The 27,357-nt window shown below is 46.9% G+C and overlaps 3 protein-coding genes across 5 annotated transcripts; 2 read left to right on the forward strand and 1 right to left on the reverse strand.

The window, feature by feature from the left end:
* Positions 1–3,944: 3,944 nt before the first annotated feature.
* On the forward strand, positions 3,945–11,103 carry xirp1 (xin actin binding repeat containing 1). Its single transcript, XM_086172909.1, has one exon. It carries the CDS (start codon positions 3,945–3,947, stop codon positions 10,827–10,829), a length of 6,885 nt encoding a protein of 2,294 aa, XP_086029035.1. The 3' UTR covers positions 10,830–11,103.
* A 440-nt stretch (positions 11,104–11,543) lies between these two features.
* Positions 11,544–16,049, forward strand: LOC147219279 (uncharacterized). 2 transcript variants are annotated; one of them, XM_086172911.1, is made up of 3 exons: positions 11,544–11,648; positions 12,945–13,075; positions 13,199–16,049. In XM_086172911.1, the coding sequence occupies exons 2-3, from the start codon at positions 12,966–12,968 to the stop codon at positions 15,834–15,836; spliced, it is 2,748 nt and encodes a 915-aa protein (XP_086029037.1). In that variant the 5' UTR covers positions 11,544–11,648; positions 12,945–12,965; the 3' UTR covers positions 15,837–16,049. The 2 variants fall into 2 exon arrangements, with proteins under 2 accessions (XP_086029037.1, XP_086029036.1); XM_086172910.1 differs by lacking the exon at positions 11,544–11,648 and adding an exon at positions 12,298–12,513.
* A 1,200-nt stretch (positions 16,050–17,249) lies between these two features.
* Positions 17,250–26,831, reverse strand: slc22a13a (solute carrier family 22 member 13a). Of its 2 annotated transcripts, XM_086172730.1 has the most exons (11): positions 26,543–26,831; positions 23,899–25,307; positions 23,722–23,825; positions 23,482–23,636; positions 22,252–22,420; positions 22,024–22,144; positions 21,362–21,456; positions 21,072–21,286; positions 20,435–20,543; positions 18,759–18,965; positions 17,250–18,595 (listed from the first exon to the last, which is right to left on the reverse strand). In XM_086172730.1, the coding sequence occupies exons 2-11, from the start codon at positions 24,277–24,279 to the stop codon at positions 18,532–18,534; spliced, it is 1,620 nt and encodes a 539-aa protein (XP_086028856.1). In that variant the 5' UTR covers positions 24,280–25,307; positions 26,543–26,831; the 3' UTR covers positions 17,250–18,531. The 2 variants fall into 2 exon arrangements, with proteins under 2 accessions (XP_086028856.1, XP_086028855.1); XM_086172729.1 differs by lacking the exon at positions 26,543–26,831 and having other exon boundaries at positions 23,899–25,430.
* Between the last annotated feature and the right edge of the window lie 526 nt (positions 26,832–27,357).

The raw sequence follows: 27,357 nt of genomic DNA on the forward strand, positions 1-27,357 counted from the left end.
CACACCGGGGGCTCTGATAAAAATCAGCTGCCGCCGGGGCCGGGGGACCAGAGAGAGTTCAGTCTGAGCCGAGCGAGAGAGGCAGAAGAGAGGAGGCCGGCTGCGTCGCACATCATCCAGGCCGCGAGCGTCGACACCGCGGGGGAGAGACACTGACGGCAGAACCGCATGGTACTTTAGTGAGTATCATGAGGATTCTTTTTTTTTTTTTTTTTTTTTTTTTTAATTCAACACGGATAAAGGTGTGATGTTTGGAATATTAAAAAAAAAAAATTAAAATTAATTTTTAAAGCAGTTGTATATTTTTAATCGATTTTGTTCCAATTTGACTGGAAAAAAGTGTTAAAATCACAGTTAAGGCGTGGGTGAACAACGTAAATACTTTCATAAAAGTAAAAAGTCTACATTATAAAATTGCGTTCACAACCTTTGTGAAGTATGTGACACGTAAACATGGACAGTGATGGTAAAATGTTTTTCTATTTTAATGTTATTTAAATCACTATTTGTCGCATCGTTGTCCTTCTGAGAAACTTGTAACTGAAAATTAAAAATGTCACGAGCTTAGAAGACCTGATTGTGCATTTATACAGGCGTGTCTTCAAATTGTGGATTTTTCTTTTTGAGTGATTTGAACCCGTTTGGAGAACAAATTGAAATCGGAGACGCAACTGAAATCTAGCGTAGCAAAGCAGAACGAGATAGTGGTGTAAAGTAGCGCAAAAGTGCTGAGCTATGGTAAAAGATTTATCATTTTTATTCTTAGTATTGCAATATTTTGGTTTCTGATACAGATTCTTTTGATTTAAATATGCCTTCTGTGCTTCATTTTCAATTGTGTTCTTTGCACATTTGTATGATTAAGGAAGTTGCTGGCATCATCATTTAGTCCTAGGAGGCTAAAATCGATCGCAACTCCATAGAAATGTCCCAAAAAACGGATGGTGTTTCATTCACAGGGGATGAACGATGAAGTGAAAGGCGCACAGGAAGTCAAGAACGACTTAAAATCGTGCAGTGGCGTGATGCAACGCTTTTTTTCGGGGGGGGGGTTCTGTATCCACCCCTGCGTGGGGGGACAAGCAGCCTTTTTGGCGCGTCAGGTTTTCATTACAGTCTGCGAATGCGGCAACAATCAACAACAGCTGACGGTGGTGAAGGTGGTGCCGGAGACCAAATACCAGCTGCATTTCACCATCATTTGTACAGCTGCCGGTGGGCCCAAAACCACCCTGACATTACCGCGCCGCTAATAGCTCTTCCTCATTCCTTGAGATTTGAGCTGCATCAAAGTGATGTCTGAGGAAATTGTCCTAGGAAAGCGAGGGAATGACAGTGGAGGCTGCAGAGCTTAAAAAAAAAAAAACAATTCCGTTTCTTTTTTTTTTTTTTTTTTTTTTATGCCTGATGTAAAATACAAATTTCGATGATGCATTTTCATCAGTTATCACTGGCGAATAAATGCAAAGTGATAACAAGTGATGAAGTTTGACCTCTATACTCGGTGGTTTTCATTCTGCCTGCTCACCCATCTATGAAAATGTTTTAAGTCCCGACTAGTGAGAGGCGCCAGCTTTCTGGTCCATCCTTTTGTCCTGTCAGGGATTACCGCATGAAAAGAGGAGGTGTATTCAGATCTGGCCATTAGTTACAGCTGGACAGCCGGTGCGACACTCTGACCTCCCGGTACATTGTTGTTGTTGTTGTTGTTGTTGTTTCGGAATTTCTTTCTTTGTGAATTCACTATATGCGGCTTGAAAAAAAAAAAAAAATGCAGCTGTGACATTCAGCCACGGGTTACAGGTGAGCCGGTGTTTTTTTTTTTTCCAGCATTCCTCCGGTCAGGTGCGGATGGTTTGATGGCGGACAAACAACGTGCAAACAATCTCTGTCGCTTCAGCTGAGCTGGCATTTGCATTTTTTTTTTTTTTTTTTTTTTTTTCCTTGGGCGTCACGGTCAGTCGCTGGCATGCAGCGGTGCTGTGGATCCCAGGCGGGGGTCTATTAATCTCACAGGATGGAAGCCTTTGTTGCCGCGTCTGTATTCTCTTCTGTTGAGAAATTTCAGACCCTATAATTCGATCCTCTCCGTCCTTCGCAGGAATACTTTCCACTAACCGAGTGCAACTGATAAGAAAGATTCCAACGTCACTATAAATACATCCACCATGAACATCACTATATATATATATATATATATATATATACACACACACACACACACACACACACACACACACACACACACAGAGTTATCATTGCACTTGTTGCTGGCATGAGATAAACTCTGCTTCACTAATCTGGGGGTGCAGGAGTCCTAGTTTAAGAAGAGCCTGTTGGAGGGGGAAAAAAAAGCTGTTCCATCAAGCAGTCGTGTGAAGTGAAATGTATTCTTTTTGGTGATTTTTTTTTTTTTTTGTTCTTTTTTGTGATGCAGATAATAAAAATAGCCCATCGCCGACAAAGGGGGGCGACTCAGCGACACAAGCCAGAGACAGGATACCTACTTCCTCCTCCGTTAGAGACAGATCAGCTCTCTATCTGTCAAGAGCGGCGGCCGTCGACTCAACAAGAGGCTCAGCACAGCCAGTGAGTTCCTGACATGCTTTTCATTCCAACACCATCCCTCCACACACACACACACACACACACTCGGACACACCGGGGTCAGGGGCATCGGTAGGAAACGACTTTACTTTTTGCAGCTGCTCTGAAAATTTGCAACATTTGCAATAAATCACACGAGTACCCATCAGTGTAATCCAGCGGCCCCGAAAATAAACCCGACTCGACGAAAAGCAGTAGGTCGACATGAGGGGGCAATAAAACCGGAGCTGCCGTGTCACTTGTGTATAAAGTTGTGTATAAACACACAGTCAAAAATTTTTTTTTTTTTCTTTTCAGCAGGAAGTCATCGGTACTCCAGGAACAAGAGTGAAGGACAGTAAGGTACTGACTCCTCCTGCGAATGCTGTGAAATGCGTGCAGTGTATCTGCTTGCGTGTTTTTGTCATAATTTCATTTTGGATCACATTTTAAAGCGATGACGTGTTCCTTTACGGGACCAGTGTTGCAATCAATATTCCCGAGAAAAAAAAAAAACAAAAAAAAAAACAACATAAAAACTGGTAAATTCAGTCAAAAAAAAAAAATGATATAGAAATTAAAATATATCAATTAGCACGATGTGTGAGTGCAATCTCACCGAGATGAAGTATGAAACAAATTTTTTTCAGCACTGATCTTTGGTGAGTATATCGGCAGTTTCAACATAAATTCATAAACTTTACAGTTTCAGCTCAAAAACAACTCCAAGGTTATATAGATAAATTGTCTGTGTGTCTCTGCCCAGAGATGTTCTAATGGGAAGGGAGATTCCAGTCACGGGGAGAAAACACTCTCAATCACTTGCAAAAAAAAAAAAAAAAAAAAAACTAAAATAAAAAATAAATAAATTAATAAATACATAATAAAAAAAAAATTATATATATATATATATATATATATATATAAAACAATATAAATATGAAAAAATATATAAAATTTTTTTTTTAAATGAACTCTCGTAGCATCAGGCATCCTGACTGATTTGCTCGACAAAAACGCGGATCAGAAAATGTTGGAAGACGTCGGTAAACTTTGCCTTGCACGCGTCCCGAAGGCGACGCCAGTTAGCTTGAATCCGCCATGGATGGAAAACAGCGGGGATTGCCGTCTCTCCCGTTTTAGAGGAACATCTCTGATTTGCCCACTAACAGCTTTGACGTGATTTGGTTAACCCTCGTGTGTGCCGGAGGATGGTTTTGCAGCGAGGAGATAGAAAGGTAACGTATGGTTTCGTCTACTAATTTTCTCTAAACATTTTCACGTTGCCCGATACGATTTTTACAATTTTATTTGGCGGCCAGTCGATGACGATGCTACTTTATGTTTTTCATCCAGAGATGGCTGACGCAGCCAGGAAAATCACAGTTTCACGATCATCTCACGATGAAGAGGACCTTCCGCTCCCCCCACCTCCTCCCGTACCACCTCGACCCCTAGACTACGAAGGGCCCTCGGCGTTAAGCGGACTTCCGGTGCCGCCGCCTAAGGAAACCTTCTCCACCTTCTACCAACAACGGCAAAAGAGCGAGCTGAAGAGACTCTTTAAGCACATCCACCCGGATCTCCGTTCAAGCCTCGACATCGCCGTGGACGACGACATCCTGCAGGCCGTGCAGTCGGAGAGCGCCAAAGCCGGAGACGCGGCGTATCAGGGCGAAGTGCAGTCCATGAGGTGGATCTTTGAGAACTGGACTCTGGACAATATCGGGGATCCTCACGAAACCAAGAAACTGCTGGACGAGGAGGATTTCACGGGCGGGAATGTCCGAAGCACCTCCTCCGTGTTTGAGTGCGGCGGCGGCGGCGGCGAGCAGCGGGGGTCGGGAGCTTCACCTCAGAGGCAGAGCTCGGTCCGAGGAGACGTGAGAACGTCCACGTGGCTTTTTGAAACCCAGCCCTTGGATTCCATAAGCAAAACCAAAACGGAGGACGGGGAACTGGTGGAAGCCGTGCTGAAAGAGCCCATCCAGCCGGGAGACGTGAGCGGGACCCGGTTGCTTTTTGAAACCAAACCGCTGAGCGACTTGGGACGTTGCAATTCCATAGAAGACCACGACTTCTTGAAACTGAGATCCGAGCTTCAGGAGCAGAAGGGAGACGTTCAGAAGACGGTGAAGCTCTTCCAGGCGGAGCCGTGCTGCGCCATCAGAGACAAGAGCGGCAACATCCACAAAATTAAATCTATTTGCAGGGAGGAGATAAAGAGCGGCGCCACCAGCACCGCGCGTTGGCTCTTCGAAACCCAGCCGTTGGACCTGATAAACAAGGAAACCGATTCGGTGAAAATCATTCGGGGGATATCTCTGGAGGAGGGGCGCGGCGGGGGGGTCGACCGAAAGCGGTGGATGTTCGAAACCCAGTCTTTTGACACGATCCGAGAGGCGGAAGCGTTCAGAGGCGCGGAGGCGGCGACGGATTCGACGGTCGAGGCCGGCGTCACCGACAAGAGGCAGCTCTTTGAAATGCAACCTCTGGATTCGCTGAAAGGAGACTCGGAGGGAAAGACGTTGGAGAAGGATGAAATCATCGGCGGGGATGTGAAGACCTCGCTGTGGCTGTTTGAAACCCAGCCCATGGAGACTCTCAGTGACAGCTACGAAGTGGGATGTCTGAAGAAAATAGCCTTGTCGGCGGATGAACAAGGAGCGGTGAAAGACAGGAAGCGGCTGTTTGAGACGTGCGACACGGCGAAGAGCGCCGCGTTCAGGGAACAAGAGATCGAGAGGGGCGACGTCAAGGGGTTCAAGCATCTTTTTGAAACGATTCCTCTGAGCAAAATCGCTCATTCCGATGATGAAGAGGTCCGTCGGAAGGAAACGGACGCGTCCGCCGGCGACGTGAAGGACGGCAAAGCGCCGTTCGAGACGACTCCGCTGTACGCCATCGAGGACAGCTCGGGAAATTTCCACAAGATCACGACGGTCAGTCGCGAGGAATGCATCAGGGGGAGAGTCCAAAACTACAAGTGGATGTTCGAGACCAAGCCTTTGCTCGCCGAGGGAAAGGGAAATGTGGAGGTCATCAAGGGGATCACCAGACAGGAGGACACCGCGGGCGACGTCAAGACGGCAAAGTGGATGTTCGAGACCCAGACCATCGACGGGATCCATTCCAAATTCAATCAGACGGAGCAAAAACCCGCCGCCGACGAAGAGCCTCGCAAGGGCGACGTCAGAACCTGCAAATGGCTGTTCGAGACGAAACCGATGGACGTCTTGTACGACAAATCCGAGAAAGCCGACGACAAAGAAGCCGTCGACAGCACCGACGTCAAGTCCATTACTTGGCTTTTTGAGTCGCAGCCTCTCGACAGCATCAAAGAGGGCGAAGAGTACAACTTGGAGCTCCGCGGCACCATCCGGGACTCCGTCAAGTCGGAGCTCGGCGTTCGAACGGTCAAGCGTCTCTTCGAAACGGAAACCCTGGACAGCATCCGAAAGGACACGCATTCGGAGCGGGACGTGAGATGCGTCAGCCGAGTTAACTTTCAGTCGGGAGACGTCTCGCGGGTCAAGGAACTGTTTGAATCTCAGTCCCTCGACGAGATAGGAGGGGAGTCGGTGACGGTGCTCGACGGACGGAGCGAGGATCACATCCAGAAAGGATCGGTGCATAAATTCACCTGGCTCTTCGAGAACTGCCCGATGAACAAGATCCACGAGGAAAACAGCGAGGCGAGCGAGCGGAGGGTCGGCGAGGAGGTGTCGGTGAAGAGCGGCGACGTGCGGGACAAAAAGTTCATCTTCGAAACGTCGTCGCTCGACAAAATCCACGACCGGCCGCTCGAGCGGAAGACGGTGGGCGTGGAGCGGCCCGTGACCGAGGTCGACGTGAAGTCCAGCTCCATGATGTTCGAGTCCCTGCCGCGGTACGCCATCAGGGACAAAGAGGGTCAGTTCCACGAAGTGAAAACGGTGAAAAAGGAAGAGGTGATGAGCGGCGACGTGAGAGGAGCCCGGTGGATGTTTGAGACGAAGCCCCTCGACGCCATCAAGGCCGAGAACGAAGTGTACGTGATCCGAGCCGTCACTCAGGAAGACGTCAAGAAAGGAGACGTCAATTCGGCCAGGTGGAAGTTCGAGACGCAGCCTTTGGACTCCCTCACCGTCAGAGAGGAGCCCTCCGTCAAGGTCGCGGAGGACTTCGGAAACGCCAACGTTCGGCTCAACAAACAGCTCTTCGAATCGGAGCGGTCGTCCGGTAAGTTCGTGAGGATGGTCAGCGTCACCGACGTTCAGCAGGGAGACGTCAGGACCTCGACGTGGCTCTTTGAGAATCAGCCCATCGACAGTCTCAAAGGAGAACCTCAAGAACAAGTTCAGGTGAAAACGGTCCACCGAGAAGACAGCCAGAAGGGGGAGGTGAAACGCTGCACTTGGCTTTTCGAATCGCAGCCGCTGGATAAGATCAACGAGCCCGACGAGGCCCCGGGTCGAGGTGCCGAGCGGGAGATACCCAAAGCGGACGTCAAGTGCACCACCTGGCTCTTCGAGACCACGCCGCTGGACAAAATCACGGCCAGCGGCGCCGCTGACTCCCTCTCGTATCTGCATGAAATGAGTTTCGTCCACTCCGGCGGCATCATAATCGAAGCGCAGGAGAGCGGTAAAGTCAGCATGGCTAAATACCTGCGCGAAAGCGACGCCGGGATCCAGATCCAGAAAGAGGACGTCGTCAGCGGCAACGTCAGGAACATCATGCTGCAACTCTTGCTCAAGCCGACCAACTCTCGGGTCGCTCTTCTCAGAGAGGTGGAGAAAGGCAAGGTGAACACGACCGTGGTGGAACTTCCGGTCTATCAGTCGACGGCGTCTATTAACCTCGAGAGCGACCAACGGGTGCAAAACATCGTGCGGACGATCGACGAGCTGCTCGTTCAAGATAAAGATTTGAAGAAAGGAATCCTGATGCAAGAGACGGCGGGGGGACGGGCGGAGATGTCGGTGTATTCGCTCATCGGTCACGCCGATAGCAAAAGTGACGGGCAGGTTATCGAGAGGGGAGACGTCAAGTCCGCCATCGGGAATCTGTTGGCCACCGCCGGCACTCAAAGGGCGGAGGCGTCGTGCAGGGTGGATGAAAACGAAAAGGGAAACGTGAACTTGTACAAAAGCTGCATCGAGAAAGGAGACCTGCACTACCTGAAAAGCCTCCGGACCGAGACCTCGGAGGACGAGGTGGATTTTGACGCTCTCGCGAAGGAGCACGTCGAAATAGTCCAGGGGGACGTCAGGGAGGCGAAGAGAAGCCTCTGTCAGCAGAAAGACCAGGTAGAGCGAACCGTTTCCGACGTTCTGCCGGGAGACGTGAGGAACACCAAAAAGGTTTTTTCGTCGGAATGCCCTTCCAGCGTCGAGAACTGTATCCCGAGGGAGGAGATCATTCCCGGGGATGTCTCCACGGCCAAGAAGCAACTCGCGGTGAAGCAATCGGTCACGGTGGAAAGAGAGGAGATCGTGGCCGGCGACATCAAGGCGACGATGGAGTCGTTGGAACGTGCGAAGCAACAGAGCATGTGCCCGGAGAGGGAGGTCGTGATACCCGGAACCATCTATGACATGGATATAACAGCCAAAGGCCCCGAAACGGAGGGAAGCCAACCGCAAAAAGAAGTCATCATTTCCGGAGATGTGAAAGCGGCCAAAAGGTCCCTGCAGCTGGCCAAGCAGCAAAGCATGCACACCGAGCGGGAGGTCATCGTTCCCGGAAAAATATACAACCTCAATGCCTCGGCACCGGACGAAAGCGCCTCGGCCGTGCCGCAGTCGTCATCCTCTCGAGGGCAGCAAATCAAGACTTATCCACAGGTCAGTGACGAAGCGAACGATCAGGGAAGCTACGCGTCGTTTGACGCTCGCCAGCGGGTCGAACGATCGCAAAGCGCCGTGATAGTAAGGACTCGCGCACCAGAGTCCCCGACTCCTTTTGTAAGTGGTGATTATGACGGTCTGACGACAGAAGACGAGGCAGAGAGCGTTGTTAGAGGAGACGTCAAGGCCGCGATAAGGTCTCTGCGGAGTGCGGCCACAGAGCAGAAACTCCTAGATAAGGAAGATATCGTGAGAGGTAACGTGCACCTGGCTTTGCAATCTCTCGAGAAATCTAGCGTAAACGTCTCGAAAGGAGATTTTAAGGCCGCGATGATATATAGGAACTCGGGCAGAACCGGCGCAGAGAGGAGCAAGGCCGTTCACAAGCAGTGTGTTGTGGTGTCCATGCCTCCGTCTGACACAAAATTGTCTCCTTCGATTTCAGTAACCTGTGAAGGACGACCACCCATTACAACACAGAATTCCACACCCAACCCTGTAGCAAACGGAAACTCTAAATCACCCTCTCCTGAAGTCATACCCGCACCTTCACCTCCTCCAAAGACAATCGAGAAACCGCAGGACCAGAAGCCTGCTTTACCGCCAAAGCCACAATGGACAAAATCAGTCGTAGTCGTGGAAGATCCGAAAGCTTCGGACGCTCCGGAGGTCTCGCGCCTCGGCAAAGACGATCCCAAAAGTGCGACGGCTCCTCCGGGTGCCGAAGGAAACAAAAGAATCCACGTAGATGTGATAGGAGAAGACGCCAGACGTAGCGAAACGAACCAGGAGTCCTCGGACGAAACACCGCACGCCGACGAATGCCTTCCGACGAGCTGGAAGCCTCGGGAAACGGACGAAACGACGTCGAACGGGCCGGAGCTGGAAATGGAGAGAAACGTAATCCGGAAAATCAACGCGGTGGAGGAGATACAGATGTGCATGAAGCGATACGCGGAACATCCCGACCGGGAAATGAACATGAGCTTAAAAGCCGCTCTTAAGAATTTCGAAAGAAAGGACGGCGAGGTTCCACATAAAGGAGCTCCTCTGTTATCCAAGAAGGTCAAAGTAATAAATGGTCATTTTGGAAACCGGAGCTCCGAACCTACTCCTCAGCGACGCCAACAGAGTCTGCAGCAAACGGTCAAAGAAAACGGGGAAATGTCAGAGGCCGACAGATCGGTGCGTGTCTACCACACGCGGGAAACCGACAACCTGAGCGACCACAAGGATAAAGTTGTCCTGCGAGAGAAGAAGGTGAAGGAGACGGAGGTGGAGCGACGACAGAGACTCTCCGTCCACAAGGACGAGATCATGAAGGGAAACGTTCAGGCGGCCATGGAAATATTCGAAAACCTGAGGAAACGCGACGAGCTGAAGGAAATCCTGTCTCAGGTGCGAGAGATAGAAGGCGATACCGGCGATGTGGACGTCGGCTCCGTGACGACGTTGTGTGAGAAGGTCCCATCCTGGATGGGCGCAGCGAGGGGAAATGCAAAGCGGGGTAATAAAGACGATAAGAAAGTTGAAGCGGAGTCGCAGGACGAGGACTTGGAAAGCATTTCGTCGGTTGAAACTGCATTCGAAGATCTGGAGAAGGCCAGTAAGGAAATCATGAACCTCAAGGAGCAAACTCTGGTAAAACTCCTAGAGATTGAGGAGACCATTAAAAAAGCCCTGTACTCCGTGTCCAATCTGAAGTCCGAGGCCGATATCGCGGGGCTGTCGGGGCTCTTCGACGAATCTCTAAAATCCGAACAACCCGCAAACAACATCAGGAAAATAAGCATCGTGTCAAGCAAGGCTAAATCGGGTCAAAACAAGGAGACGGCCAACGTGGATCGGCGAACCGGCCCGGAATCGAGCCCTTCGCGACAGGAGGCGCGCAAACAAGAGCCCAAGCCGCTCGTAAGGCAGTCCTCCTCCCAGTCCTCCCCGTCATTCATCTCCATTCACTCGGCGGCCAGGAAGCCGACCACGTCGGCCTCGAAACCCGGGGAGAGTCAAACCGCCGCGGACGCCGACCCGAGACGAGACGGCGGCGCCGCCGAGTCCTCGAAAGACGCCGACGCCCCCGCGCAACGCAAGGTCAGCGTGCTCGAGGTGAAAACGCTTCCGGAGCAGCCCGCCGGAATCATCGGCACCAAGACCGTCAGCGAAACCTACGAAGAGAGCGACGGTTTCGGCAACGTCTTCGTTTCCTCCGTGACCTCGACCGTCGTCACCAAGCAGTCTGACGGCAAAGCGTCCGCTCTGTTCGAGGCGGCCGGGAGTCCGGCCAGGTACGAGGTCGTGACATCGCCTTTGCTGAGACGACCCGCTCGACCTTTCGAAGACAAAGTGCTGAGCGGCGCCCCGGAAAAGGGGAAGGTGTTCGTAACATTCAGCCCCCCGATGGAGAAGCAGTGAAGGCCCCCCCCGCCCACCGCCCTTCGAGTTGAAGTACCCGACGGTGCTCGGAAAGAAGTTATTCCATTCGTGTATTTAAAGGTTTTGTTAATCATACAATTGATCCAATGAAACGGTGAAAATGTTGACTTTTAATTTAAGAACCACTTGTCTGATAGATTTTATACTGTAATCACATTATAAAGTGTTCATTACTTTTACTGAGGTTAAGCAATACAGTTGATCTCGTATGTTCTTTTGTTCAAATTGTTAAATAAATTACATCTTAAATGAAGTGTCTCCGCGCTTCACTTCTATTCCGCCGGGCTGAATCAAATCGGAAAATAAATAAAACGATTAAAAAGAATTATCAATTCATTTAAAAAAAAAAGAGGCCGAGCACAATATCGTACCCGCAAAGCTAGTTTTCGCCATTTGATTCAATGTCACATGATTCATTCATTCGTAGTCTACTCCCTGCACTCTGGGCCGCCGGGTGAAGGTAGCCTATCGCAGGTGTCGGTGGGCGAGAGGCAGCTTCACCCAGGACCGGTGCCAGGTTTGGGGTCTCCGATGAAATATGTTTTCGGACTGTAGGAGGAAACCGGGGAAAACCCCAACAGACACGAGAAGAACATGGGCACTCAACACAGAAAGGCTGCCCTTGTCAGAGCTGAGCAAGGGACCTTCTTGTTCTGAGGCGGAAGGGCTAACCAGTGCGCCAACGTACCACCAAAAAAACATGATCTTCCTCTAAATTACAATGTACCGTGGATCAAGTTCACATAAAGGCTCGTCGATGTGCACCCTCATTCATTCTTGTATAGGTCATGTGACCGGGTACGTTTAGGGCAATAAATCCAACTGTCAAACAACAAACTGGTGGATGAAACGTGGCGTCCGACACAAACCGCCGCCATCACTTCCCTTCCTTTCCCCTGCAAACTCCAATTTTGTCGTCACGTCCACTTTAGCGTGAACACTAGCAGGATGCCGGGCGTAATCCATAGTTTGATAATGCACCTACTGACGTAAAGATGGTTTACGGATCCGAGTATGTGTCCAAAACAAAAGGGGTATAATCTCTTTTACTTTATCAAGCAACATGTTGCTTGATAGGTGGCGTCACTAAATTAAATTTTTGCGGTTTCAGCCAGGAAAGAGATGAAGTGTTGGGGCTGAGACATGGCTGGAGGAGCATAGGCTGATAGAGAACAACCAGCACAAGGAGAGATTAATGGATGGATAATTTACTGGGATTTTTCCTTAAAACTGGATTATCATGTTTGCAGACGACACTGTGATCTGTAGTGAGAGCAGGGCGGGTAGAGGAACATCTAGAGAGGTGGAGGTATGAACGTCAGCTGCAGCAAAGGTGTGAGTTAGAGGACCAAAGGGGAACGGTGAGGTTACAGCGAGTGGAGATAAAGATGGTGGAGGATATTAAGAACTTGGGGTCAATAACCCGAAAAAGACAGGAAGCAAAGATGTAGACAAGCAAAGGTCCTGAAGGTGTCTGGTGCCAGAGAAGAGGATCCAGAGAACAGGGTTAAGCTGAGGCAGATGATTCGATGTGGAGACCACTGAAGGGAGCAGCTGAGAAGGAAAGAAGAAGACGATGACGAGGAGGAAGAAGAAGGAGGCGTCTCTTTAAGACCTTAGCTAAGTCCCTGTTAGATATTAACACAACAGCGTGGACCGCAGGGTGCGTACAGTCCATCATAACAATGCTTACCCTTTTTAAACGGATAAATTAAATAAAGTTAAATTTTAGCCTACAGCCCAACCAGCTGTAACACCGGGTTTGCCAAGATCTAGAAACTTAAAAAATTCACCCATCCGTAAGAAAATGAATAACTTTCCTCGGATGCCGGGTATAATTTTGGGGTAGGAATCTGGACGTTCTGGCCTGGATTCGAATTATTTGAGTGATTTTTGCGTTGTATTTTCACACGCCTTTTAATGAAATCTGTTGCGTTCCCTCAGAGGAGCGTTATTTGAGCCGTCGAAGACTCAAATTGAGAGAATCTTAAAAACCGGCGGTTGGAGAAACACCTCCCGTACAACGCAGAAAACTGTCTCAATCACACCTTGGATTCCTCATCGCATTAATCCTGATTTCTTCCATCCCAGCAGTTCCCGTGTCCTGTCAAGGAAATGTGCTCATCCTGTTTGACTCCCGTGTATCCGGTGGAAAAAATGGTGGCCGACAAACTCGTCCTTCACCACAACTGCTTCTGCTGTAAACACTGCAAGACAAAGCTCAGGTGAGAGGAGGCGCAGTAGCAACAATCTCGATCAACATAATCGGAACGATTAAACGAATCACGATTTCGTGTAGAGAAGAATTGATTTGACATTGCATAAAAACTTCATTTCTGTCATCGCAGCATTCGCAACTATTCATCTCTGAATGGCGAGTTCTACTGCACGAGTCACTATCAACAGCTTTTCAAAAGAAAAGGAAATTACGATGAGGGTTTCGGCCACAAACAACATAAAGACCAGTGGTCGCGGAAAGAACCGGAACGGCCCGACGCTGCAGCCGCTCCCGAGATGACCCAAAACAAACCGAGTGCTACCGGCGAAGTCTCCGGGAAGTCGCCCGAGGATGTGACGGTCGCGAAGTCACCGGCGAGGGCGGAGGGGTACGGCAGAAGTGCCGGCGTCAGGGGCAAACTCAAAGTGAGCTGGCCGCCGCAGAAGAAGACGTCGGCGTTAGCCGATCAAACGGATGCACCGTCCCTGAAAAACGGGATACGTCACGCTGCACGTGAGGGAGGCCTTTCAAATATTCATGAAATGGCCAGAGACCAACCAAAGAGCAGCTGGGGTGAAGAAATTAAAAACAAAAACAGGGTGGTTTCAGGTGACTTCTATTCTGTTAAAGAAAAACCAGAGGCGAAAGGTAATAGCTCAGCTGAGAACCTGCAGACGGAGGAACCGATAACTAGGAATAATTCCACCAAATCCTTCCAAGGCACCAGCTTTTCGCATCAAAAAATTAAAAAAACGTTAACCGTGTCGCCAATTGTCAACACGAGCTACAGCCCGCCATCCAACTGGCAGGATTCGAATAAAGCCAGAAAATCCGTACGTTTTTCTCCAAATGTCAATCCGTCCAACGGCGACAAGCCTTGGAGAACCAATGAGGTGAAAGAGGAGAGTCGTAAACCTCTGAACGCAGACCTGAAGAAGTCAAAGAGCATCAACAGTGTGGGTTGTAACTCGAACTCTGATTCGTCATGTGAACTTGGCAGAGGACGAGACTCCGGACAACACCTTGGATACAGAACCCGCGGGGACGAGAGCACCGGATTGGATACTGTATCTGATGCCAGGATGGAGAACAGGGAAACTCCACAGGCCGTTGAGAAGGAGAGAGCTGGAGTTCCAAACAGAAGGGTGGAGAAGGTGGAGAAATCCCAAGACCAAGCCTGTAGAAGTGAAGACGGATTAACTGCGGGTGGAAATTCAAGTCAGGATGTTGTGTCACACCGAGAGCCGTCTGAGATCGACTCATTGAATGACGCTCGTGACGCTGAAAAGCCAAAGCCTGCTGAGAAGTACGAGCTGGAAAGCCAACAAAACCATGTTGAAAAGAATGACTCAGCAATGCAACGAGAAAACAGCGGCAGTCAGAAGGCAGCGGCCTCAAATGCAAACTCTCTCCCGGGTTCGGTAAAACAAGCCGACAAGACCAAACCTAAATTCGGATCCTGGTCCAGAGGAAAGAGTCCGTTGTCGAAGCTCTTCCAGATGAGCGGAGATGAGAAACCGAACAAAGCTGCCTTAAAGGACGCTACGAGAGCGGACGTCGGGTCGAGTGGAAGACTCCAAGGAAGACCGGTACGGCAAACCTCAGAGAAAACTGACGACCCTGTGAAGCTCACAGCACGTGACCAAGGAGATGATAAAACACCAACTGTTGAAACCCATCCGGAGGAAGTCGCGGGTGACGGTCCCAAAGTCACGTTTGAGGATCCAAAGACAGCGGACAGAAACATAGAGCAGGTTACGACCACATCTGCAGAGCAAACTCTCCTGCCGCGGGCAGCAACCGACATGGTAGGTCCTGATCAGACCTCTCCTGAGCACACTGATGAAGACCCTCCCGGTGATCCCGGGCTGGAAGTCAAAGGCCCATCTATCGCCGACCCAGAAGATCCTCCTTTAGCTGCACAGATCCCCGTGTCTGAGGGCTCACTCCATCAGTTACCAGCCGAGAAAAGTGACGATAGCGATTCGAGCAACGAGTTAAACCCTCACGGTCTTCTGGACAGTACAAGTCCTGCCTCTGCTGACCATCAGGACATCCAGGGAAATACAAAAGAAGAGGTACTTCCAGAGGTACATGTTTTGCTCCAGCCACCAAAGCTAGAAGAAGAATACATGATCAACGGGATGATTTTGGATGCAAACCAAGAGCCGCCACAGGATTCCTCCGCTCCCTCTGGCCAGAGCAGCTCTCGGGACATTCTGGGGGACGTCGGTTTCGACTTAGCAACTTCAGCTAACGCGGAACACGTCGCTTGGCCCGCTAGTGACGCTGCCGGAAGCGTTAGCCTGTTCGACTTGCAACCCGAGTCGGTCACGCAGGACCGAACGGATCAGGTGGCCGAGCCCGACCCGGCGGCACTCAGCCAGGATGAGGTCCCAGGCCCGACCCAGACAATCGAGCAGCTGGACCATTTCGACATATTCGCCCCGAACGGTTCGCTCGGTCAGGCTCCTGCCGCGGGCGCACCCGTTGACGACGCCGAGGCTTCCGCCAAACAGCTCTCCATCTTTACCGACGATATCTTCGGTGCTGATTTTTCAACCCAGCCGTCCAATCAGATCTCTCCTCATTCACTGAATGATTTTCTTACTCCAGATATAAATTCTCCCGTTGCTCCTTCAGCTCTGGCTGACCTTTTGACCCCAGACATCTTTGCGTCGGGACCAGAACTACTGGCGGCGGCGGAGCCGAGCGAGGGGGTGAAAGCTGAGGTCGGAAACAGCTGGATGGATGATCTGCTCGGCTGATTTGTTCCCGCCGGATTTTATTTTGAAATCTAAAAAAATGATACATGACACAAATATGATTTTGCAATGAAAAAAAAAAAGCTTTCACTTTTGATGCAGCTAAAAACGTATGATTTTCTTTGAGATTTTATTTTTTTTATCAAATCCTTCCAACAACATTAAGACTAAATAAATACATGATAAAAGACGAATTCATTCTTGAAAGTAAAGTACAGCTAGTAAATGTTCTTATGTAAGACAACTGATTTTCCTGAATCAATACTTGTAATAAAACATTTCGAACCACTTTATGAATCTTTGAGATTTATTGGGGAATAAAGCACTTCAAATGAAGGGTAACACACCTTTTATATAAAGATATCAAATCTACATGTTCTTTTATTCGCCCAATGTACAAAAGAGCGTAAAAACTCTTCCTGGTGTTACGAAGCACACTTTATAGGTCATGGATGTTGGGTTGAGAACTTGGAATTTTATATAATATAATATATATGGGAATAGCCTATTGCGAAATAGAAATATAAATCACATGAGGGTTTTACTACCTGCAGCTGCAACGTGACGACTGGTGTTTTGCCAGAAAATAAGACAGCGAATGAAAAGAGCATCATTCCCTGCGCACTCTGATGTCACAGTGATGAGTTTAAGGTATTTACTTTTAAATTGGGTGAAATCTACCTTGACAGCCGGGAAAAATCGGGTATATTTACCCGATCTGATCGGCTTCTTCAATGGCATCGGTGGTAGTGGGTTGTCGTCTGTGGCCCACAAGCAATATCACGGTTTGTAAGGTGGAAACGGCTTTGCTTTAAGTCTGTTCATGAGCGAATCTGTAATAAATGCTTGGTTTACGATCGGCTGTAGAAGTTGCTGACCCTGCTGGTCGCGGCAGCTTTACTGCATTGGACTCTATTATATTTGAAAGCTGCAGTAAATGGTTCATCCATCAGGCTGAGCTCAGAAGCCGTTACACTTCTAAGATAGACATATCCATAAAAATAACATTGAACACATTAAAATGTTAAGATTTTGACTGATTAAAAGCAATTTTAAACAACCATAAACCTGGAATTTGTCTTAGACACCAGAAAATCACTGAGCACTAAATATTCTGATTGAAAATTTTGATCAGGTGAATCAAATGTTGGATTTGAAGCCACAATATGAACTCATAATCCTGTATTTTCAGGACTGAATCTAATTTTTGTTCAAAAATGACTGATTATTAAAAAAAGAAAGAATCGATTTTGGCCTCGAACATCACCGACATCCTGACTCGATTAAAACAAGAGAATTATGAGACTAATGTTCATGTTTCACAAGATGAGACACCCTTTGTCTGTATTTCAGCCTGTATTTACAACATTACCGTGCAATTTGCAACAGCTCTTAAGGAAAGAAAAACAGCGGAAGAACTAAGTAACAAGACAAAAGGAAAAACAAGACAAAAGTCAACATTTCATTGGAATGGAATAAAATGCAGTCGGTTATTTTTTTCCAAATGTGATATATTTCTATTTGTAAGGCAGATCAAGATTTTAAAATGTCATTCACGGCCTGAATAACACAATACAACAATGGTTTAATTGGTAAATAGAAATGTCTCTTACTATATGTTGACCATGCTATGCAACATGATAAACACCGAGATCAAGACGCCTTGACAAGATCATTTTCTTTTCTTTGTGTGTGTGTTTCATATGAATGATTGACATGATTGTTTATAGTGACAGACAGCATGTGTAATTAGATCTGGTGCGGCTTAGTGGATTGTAACCCCAATTTTTACCCAACAAGTTCCGTTTTTCAGGTTTTAACACAAAGATATTGATTTTGCACAGTTGCTTGCTTACAGTGGTTTGCAGAAATCGTCCTCCGGATGGCAGAAGAGCTCAAAATAGGACGGCTTTGACCCGTCCGGAGCAATAAACCTGACAGCTCTAGGAGAGCCGTTTGTAATGAGGGCTGAGCCACGGGGAAAGCACGTTGAATGGAAACACAAATTTATGCACATGTGGGAGTTTCTGACCCCTGAGCCATTTTCATTTGGGTACCATCTGACGATCCAAAGGTCACGCTTGAAGACAGCAGGTTATGACCACGTCTGCAGAGCAAGCTCACCTGTGACAGGCAGCGACCGACAACGAAGGTGTTAATCAGATCGCTCCTGAGCACAGTGATGAAGACATGCCTGGTGATGGCGGGCTGGAGGCCAAAGCCCATCCGTCGCCCATCCAGAAGGTCCTCCTTTACTTGCACAGCCTGAGATCCCCGTGAACCGAAGTCTCGCTCCATCAAATAACGGCAGAAAAAAGCGACGATGGCGATTCGGTCCTGCCTCTGCTGACCGTCAGGACATAAAGATGAAGCATATTTCGGAGGTACATGTTTTGCTCCATGCACAAAAGCCAGAAGAAGAAAACATTAACAACGGGATGGTTTTGGATGCAAACCAAGAGCCGCCACAGGATCCCTCCGCTCCTTCTGATCAGAGCAGCGCTCAGGACAATCATTTTGGATTTAGCATTTTCAGCGAATGTAGAGCATACCGCTTGACCTGCTAACGGTGCTGCCGGAAGCGTTAGCCTGCTTGACTTGCAACCCGAATCAGTCACGCCAGGACGTAACGGACCGGTTGGAAGGACCTTCAAGAAGCATTCAGCCAACATACGATATCAGCTTGAGATTAAAGGGTCTACAATCTGCTGGATTTAATTTGTAGATTCGATTCATCTTGTCTCTTCTTCGTGGATTTATTTCTGCAACACAAAGGAGCACAAAGTTTGTATAAAATTCACACAAATTATGGACAAATCAGTCAATCGGCTAGGATGAATTGATCGTCGCAGCAGAAGCGGTACAATTTTAAAACCAACAATGGAAGTCTTTCACCCGCTTTCGCGTTTGCAAAGCGTTATTCACCTGTTTCTCTCGGCCTCGTCGGTCGAATCCGGCAGTTCCATTCTCCTGGTCTCCGGGAGCAGGAAGCTCAGACCTCCACTGATCACGGTCAGGCTGCTGAAGCCCACGATGGGAATGGACCAGTGGTAAACAGCCAGCATGTTGAGTAATGGAGCAAGTAATCCACCGGCCCGGCTCATTATACTACCCAGGCCAGACGCCGTTTGGCTGTAATTAGAACACTCAGAGCTAATTTTCTGCACTTATGCAATTCTTTTAATTGAATATTCTCATCATCTTCGTCTCCTTTTAGCTTTTCCCTTCAGGGGTCGCCACAGCGAATCAACCTTTCCATCTAACCTTATTCTCTGTAACCTCCTCTCTCACACACCAACTACCCTCATATTCTCTCTCACTACGTCCATAAATCTCCTCTTTGGTTGTCCTCGAAACTTCATGCCTGCCATATCTACCAATATATTCACTACCCCTCCTCTGCACATGTACCAACCATCTCAGTCTGGCTTCTCTGACCTTTCTAGTCCGTACAGCATCGCTGGTCCCACCACTGTCTGGTTCACCTTTCGTTCTGGCTGATAGTCTTCCATCACATAGTACCCCTGACACTTTTCTCCACCCATTCAAACCTGCTTGAACCCGTCTCCTCCCTTTTCAGCTGGCACCACTTTGTCCTCTGCTCTGCCTTTGTCCTCTTCATCTTCCTTGTCACCAAAGTCATCCTACAAACCACCATCCTATGCTGTCTGGCTACACTCTCACCTACAACTACTTTGCAGTCACTGATCTCTTTCAGGTTACCTCGTCTATACAAGATGTAGTCTACCTGCGTGCTCCTACCTCCGCTTTTATAAGCTACCCTATGTTCCTGTCTTTTCTGGAAAAAGTGTTCACGACAGCCATTTCCATCCTTTTTGCAAAATCTACCACCATCCGTCCCTCTGCCTCATTATCCTGGATACCAAATCTGCCCATCACTTCTTCATCCCCCCTATCGTCTGCACCAACATGTCCATTTTAAGTATGCACCAATGACCACTCTCTCATTTCTGGGGATATTCTGCATCACTTCATCTAACTCATTCCAGAACTTCTCCTGAAACTCACATCCCACCTGCAGGGGTCTAGCCACGACCCACATTGAGCATCACACCTTCATTTTTCAATTTCAGGCTCATAAGTCTATCTGACATTCTTTTCACCTCTAGGACGTTCCTAACAAACTCCTCCTTCAAGATAACTCCTACTCCACTTCTCTTCTTGTCAGTACCATGATAGTACAGCTTAAAGCCTGCTCTTAAGCTTCTAGCCTTACTACATTTCCACCTGGTCTCCGGGACATACAGTATATCCACCTTCCTTCTCTGCATCATGTTGACCAACTCTGAAATTACTGGACATAAATAAAATAATGAGGGATATACCTACTTAATTTAACACAAAAAAATGGGTTAAAAAACATGATTAAGCTAGATATTTTTCCCCGGGCTGGATAAATAAGCAAATGTAAGTCAGCTGGAAAAAATTAAGTGAAAACAGGTGAGTCACAAGTGAGTTTCTCACTTATTAATGTAAATTATATTGTTGGGTGTCACATGGACATAATTATAATAATTTCGAAACAACATATACATTATTTGTGGGTGAATGATGTGGTTAAATTTTGACACCCAGCTTACCGGAAAGATGTAGGGAACACTTCCTGTATGTAGAGACCACAGACGGATCCTGCCCAGTTAGAGAAAAATCTTCCCGCAGAGGCTAATGTGGTTACAGCAACAGAATTCCCTTAAAATAAAAAACACCATAACTGTAAGGGTGAATAAAGAGTACATCAAGCTTGACGCTAATGTCAGATAATATGCAGGTTGAGATTCGCAAATGTCCACCTTGGTTTGGAGTCCTACCCAGCTAGCTAGCTAGCTAGCTAATGTTTGCTAACTAGCGGCAAACAAAGTTCCATCGTTATTTTAATGTCAACCATTTCTGTAGCAATTAAAACAAGGCCTCCTATGGCCTTTATCTCGACAAACTCGAAAAACAAAAATTACGCAAATAAGAGTTCAAAAACAGGAGATGAGGGGTAAAAAAAAAAATCTAGAAAAATATGGCGGGTGATCTTGCTAGCCCGCAAATAAATAGTAAACAGGCGCACTGATGATTATACATGTTTGATAAGAAGGGGAACTTAGTGGGGAAGCCAGTCGACGTTGGTTAATGAGTATTCGGACAGCGAGCACTATAGCAGAGATATAAATGAAGAACGGTGGTCAAGGTTTAAATTTACAGTCTAGACAATATGTAACCTGCATGTACCTTGAGGAAAAGCCAGCAACAAGAAGCATAAAAACCCGCTGGTCAGGAGTGTTGCCATTAGCGACACTTTCCGCCCCAGGACCTCCAACAGCCAGATGCAAAGGATTTGAACTGGTATGTCGGACAGACTAAATATCAGCTGCGTGAGGAAAATATTCAAACCCAACTTTCCCACGTTGAAGGAAAGGGAGAAATAGGTGATATTCAGTGAGAACCTGAGGATTAAAAAGACAATTCGCTAGGTGACGGGAGAGACTAAAAATCACATGTTTTGGAAAAATTTCACTTACCATGCCAAAAGTATGACCGAGAAATATTTCCGAAGCACGGGCGATTGGATAAGAGTCACAATGCCTCTCCTTGCCTGTTTGTCCTTCACAACGATCTGCAATGCACGGGTGGAAGACTTTGGATTAACTTGATGTCTACGGTTTACTCCTTTGTGGGACAACACAAGTACAACCAGCAGAATTGGATCAACATCATTCAGGCGATCGCATTTGTACAGAGGCACGGAAATTTCTTTGTGTTTGTCAAGACAGATCATACAACTGTGAATAACTCTGGATATTAAGGATTGACAGATAACGTTAATGGACGCTAATCGGCTAAGGCGTTCTCACAGTTCTCACAATCTTCCCTGATAGTTTTAAAGACCTTAAAACACTTTTCAGCCTTAACTTTGACACTTTATATTTTATTCGTATTTCTTATTCTCCCTCCTTCCCACTATTATCTATTATTGTTAGGTTTTACTTGAAACTCTAGCACAACAATGTCCTTCGGGATAAATAAAGTTGTTCTTATTCTTATGATTTGTTATCACACACTTTGGCAATTTTTTGGGGGACGATGGAGTAAAATTTTCAAACACATGCGAAATCCCCAAACCATCAAGTATTGAAACCGATCGGTCATCTGCTAAAAACATTCACTTTTTACATTTACATACATTTTCTAGCATAGAGTGGGAAACAGGGCGTCTATTGATAGCTGCCACTTTTAGGATCAGCTGTTTCGCATCCTCCGTCCTGCCTCGGTTCAGCAGCCACCTGGCCGACTCGGGTATGAACCTGTTGGGGTCACGGTGAACAGCGGCACGTAAGGTAAACTGAATTTTATCAACCGAAAGAAAGAAGTTGAAATTAAAAAAAAAAAAAAAGGAATTGTTCATGCGGACCATATATAAATTGCGACGATTGCAAGCGGTGCTGTTGTGATGAACTGAATGGTTCTCCAGTCCCGGACAAAGTAGACCATAAAGGTGAGGAAACACGTTCCAATGGCGGTAAAGATTTGAGTCCCGCAGACTCCCCACGATCTCCTCGACGTACCGATCCACTCTGTGGCTGCAAACGAGAGAGGGAGAGCATTTACTCATGATGTGATCCGCTGCCTTGATTCACATCATCTGCACCTTTTAGGTCACTTTGGTTAAAGGCCATGGCTGAATTGTGTGGTAACTAAGGAATATGAATGCGTAGTTAAGATTCCTCCAGTATCTACGCCCCTTTTATTCTGGGTTCGCACCCGATCAGCACCTGAGAGTAATATCTGCCTTCTTAAATCCTCCCATCAGACCTCCGGCGGGAGTTGCCAAGGTAACTACATTTGCCCTTAGCTGCCGAGCAGCTAGTGGAATTTGGATCCAGTCTGACAGTTAAACAAAGAGCTGCCTGTAAAGGTTCTGCAGGAGAACGTCAAGAACCACGTGATATTCGGGGCTGGGCACTACAACTGACACTTGATGTGTTAAGAGCAGCTATTTAATTGTGACAGTGTTTTCACATAACTTTAACATATTTAATATATATATATACACAATTATATACACATATATATACACAAATATATACACACACATACATACACACACAAACACACACATGCATACATACACATATACACATTCACATATATATACACACACACACAAATACATACATATATATACATACACATATACACACATACATATATACATACACACAGATTCATGTATATATAAACACAAACACACATATATACACACACATACCCACATATACACACACACGCATACACACATAGGTATATACATACACACGCACATACATATACCGGAATACACACATCCATATATACATATAGATATACATACACACATTTACATATATACACACATCCATATATACATTTACATACAAAACCATTCATATATATATATATATATATATATATATATATATATATATTGAGGCTCCATATTTTTCAAAACAACCTAAAAATTACTATTGTATTATCTAATGTATATTATACATTTTAATATATCAGGATTGTTTGTGATAAAGAATGAACTTTAGACTTTCCATAGGTAATTTAAACCGATGTTGATGACACTTCAGATAAGATATGATATATGATACTTTACCCAGAATGACTCCATTTAGCCGATAACCTCCGTATCCCATGCCCAGTATGAACTGGATGGTCAGATAAACCGGGATGCTGGGACTTAATCCAGATACGGCAGTAAATACGAGCGTCGTAATAATGGAAATCTGAGCGGCTCGTTTGCGACCGAACCTGCAGAGGAGGAATTTGCAATGAGACGTTTGCTCGGCTAGAGAGCGAAGAACATTTAGATTAGAAAGCCTGCGCTCGTACTTACGACTCAGCAAAAGGGCCGAATATGAGACAGCCGATGAGAATCCCAGCCATCAGCGTCGCCTGAGCCACCTGCACCATAAAGGCCTGGTCGCAAACTAGATCAAACTGAAGAAACGTGAACAATATTATGACGGGATGGATATTTGATTCGAAAACGCGACTCCTGGACGTGACTTACATCAGTGACTATCGTAGCCTGGAACATGGTTTTGTCGTACACCCATCCATCCCTGCATCCCATGGTCCGATTGAGTCCGTTCTCCCTGATGTCGCTGATGTTCCAGTCCACGGGCACAAACATGAGACACCTGCTGAAGGTCCCATCCTGTTCCCGGGGCACGGTGAGGTTCAGCTGCTCCTCCGAGGTCAGGTTGGGCTCGGCCGGGAGGATCCAGTCTGTTTTACAGTGCCGCTGCGGGTCCGACTGGATGAACAGCACGCTCCCGAAGTGAAACACGAGAATGGCATTTGGGAAGCAAAGGGCAAAGAGGATGATCTTTTGGAACGCTCCAAAGTCACCTATGCTGTGGAGGATTTCCCCAAACTCAACCATCTTCATGAAACACAACACTAGTTTATGGATGCAGCCGCGGGATGGCCTTTAAATAATGTCCGTTAATGTTTAAACCCTTGGGGTTTTGGCAGGAGAGGATTGGACAAAAAAAAAAAAAAAAAAAGAAAGCACAGCAATTGGCTAGAAGAATCCTTATTACTCTTTAGCCCGACACTCCCCTGCTCTTCCTAAATCTTGGCAGAGAAACAATTCCTTCTCTTCCTATGGAGGTTCTCCGCCATCCAGTCAGGGTTAATCCTCATCCAGAACCCTTTGTGGAAGCTGGACTTCTTCCCTTGAAGACGTTTCACTTCACATCCGAAAGGCTTCTTCAGTTCAAATGGAGTGTGTGTGTGTGTGTGTGTGTGTGTTGGGTGGGTCGGCATATACAGTAAGTACCGGGCTGAGGGGCCGGTCGAAGCCGTGATGGCTTATGTTAATGGGAGTTGTTCTGCTGAAGTTCAGTTGGAAGGGGTTGTTGCGTTAATGGGGATGTCCACAGGAGAGAACAAAGGGGAAACCTCTGGGGACTTACAGGAGTTAAAATTTGAATAGATACAGATAAAATTCTGATCTAATTTCCGTGTGGAACAAAGGAGAGGTCAGCGGGACCAGCTTTCTGCGGCGGATGTTCCCGGGTGGTTTGGAGGGTGCGGATAGATCCGTATTGGGATGGATCCCAGTGCGGTGTCGTATGCGGACCTCGGGACCAACTCTTTGACAAAGACAAAGACTTTTTGACTCCCCTATCGGACCATCTGTCTTCTCTGGCCAGACATTGCTGTCTTCAAAAGAGTGGCTCTTGTCCTTCGAGTATAGGTGATTTGCAAAGTCCCGTCCTAAAATGTTGGCTCTCCTGTGTTGCACCATCCATTTGTGAGGAGGTTGTTTTGACATCAATGTGGACGTCACCACAATCCTCATTGACATCACCGTCCTTGGGGTTCACTCGTCTTTGACTCGGGGTATTGAAGTAACCCGGCCTTGTGCACTGGTCTACTCTAGCATCACACGGGGCACCATTTGCGGCAAAACTGGAAAATAATAACAAATGAGCGGAACGCGGTCTCGAGAAATAGGTGTTTATCAAAAATGTCAATATTTAACAGTAATGATATTTTAGATTAATAAGGCGAGAGCCCCCCATAGAGCTTCACCTCCGCCCACCTTTCATGAGATCCATCCTAACGATTATGGGGTATCGGTGAGGCTCCTTGTGACTTACAAACTGCAAAATGACTCCAACTATGACCTATCTTTCTGTGAGGTGCTGGTCAAGGTGGGGTGAATCACCACCGATGTAATCAAATTACGGCGATGCAAGTTTACTGCTAATCTACTGTCTAAAGTTGGCAGCACAATGAACACAAAACCACAAAGCACACTGCGTATCTGCTTTGCAGAAGACAAAAATAACAAAAAGGGAGCAAAAACTAATTTTCTAAATTGAAAATGGAAAAAAAATAAAATTCAAAAGTAATTAATAATTAAAATGAATGAATTAATTGTGGTATTATGCGTGGATATTGTGACAGACTGTTTTATTCAGGGCCTCACACGGGGCACCGTTTGCAGCCCAGTGAGCGGAGTTAGAATTTGTTATTAATAACTAACCAGTGATGATTTTTAGTTATCAATCAAAGATCTTGGAATATCAGTAACTGAATAACGATTCCAACCTTCGTTCGGGGCACCACCAGCAAAGCTGGAAATTAATAACTAATGAGTGGAACAAGGTCTCAAGAAATAGGTATTTATCTAAAATGTCAAAATTCACAATGATATTTTAGATTAATAAGGCGTAAGTCCAAGTCACACAGACTTGTCACAATATTCACACACAAAATACCAAGAAACTCCCCTTTCGAAATATAAAGTTTATCTGGCAATCTGAGAAGCCGATGTGTGTGGATTGAAGGACTACAAAAATGGCCGCAGCCTCAGAAAACTACAAAATGGCAGTCTGAATGCAGAACGACCAAAATTGCGACAGTTGTAGTCCGAAGGCTACCACTTGGTGCTGCTACGTGACCGTTTGTGTTAAGAAAAGACAGGAAAGTAGAGAGAGTTGGACAAGAAGCGAATTAACAAGGTAACACTAGCAATGACATGAGAAAACAGCAGCTACAACGCTACCACAAAACTGATCAATGCTAATACTAGCCTCTAGTAATGAGCTGATCAGGGATGTGATGTTCCAATGACAATCGCGCCGGACCAACAATGGATTTGTGGTCCTGGCCAGGACTGAGGTGTCCTCTAGGCATACCTCCGGGGACGAGGGACGGCTGGCGATCTGGAGATGTGGTTGGCTCAGAGAAATCTTCGGGTGCAGTACGCAGGTCCCCTAGTCGGGTCCGAACGTCGAAGTTGGAACCACGGTCCGGATCGGCGGGAAAAATTGAGAGAGAGCGAGACAGGCGGCCGCCCTTCTCATTCCTCGCCTCCGGAGTGTGTACCGGAGTTAGCAGGAAGTTGAGAATTAGTTTACTGACGCTTGGGGGTCGATCCTTGGAACAAAGGGTTCAGCTTTCGGTCAACACGTGGTGGTTGAATACAGAAATAGGTTGAGATAACGGAAATAAGTTTCTGTTTAAGTCTGTACTTGAGACACAAAACCCGGTATTTGGTGTTTGTTGAAAACCCTTCTGACTTTCTCTGAAACGCCCAAAACATATTATATGACAATGTCTTGTTTGTTCTTGTTTTCCTCCTGTTCTGTGTTCTTCCATACTTTCTGGCAAAGGCCCGATTAGGGTAGCCACAAGATGAAAGTACTTTCTTAATATGTTCAGCCTCAGTTTTTCTGCCTTCCATGGCTGATGTTTTTTTTGGGGAGCTTAGTGGTGAAGACTTCCAAACACCAAGAATTGATCAGAGTGTAGGTTTCAAGTAGATCTTGATATCTAGGCTTCCTGTCCAGTTGAATATGAACACAACAGTTCAAGAAAGGAAGTTTGTCATCAGTGACATCCTTCCAAGCAAATTTGATCTGGTTGTTGATCCTGTCAAGGTGTGTTGGGTGTTGGGTGACTTCGACACATTCAGGCTGGTGAGACGAGACGTCAAGAAGGATATCAAATC

This window comes from Fistularia commersonii, chromosome 25 (genome assembly GCF_037954325.1).
Source record: "Fistularia commersonii isolate RoL2024-O1a breed Wild chromosome 25, RoL_Fcom_v1.0, whole genome shotgun sequence".
NCBI classification, from domain to species: domain Eukaryota; kingdom Metazoa; phylum Chordata; class Actinopteri; order Syngnathiformes; family Fistulariidae; genus Fistularia; species Fistularia commersonii.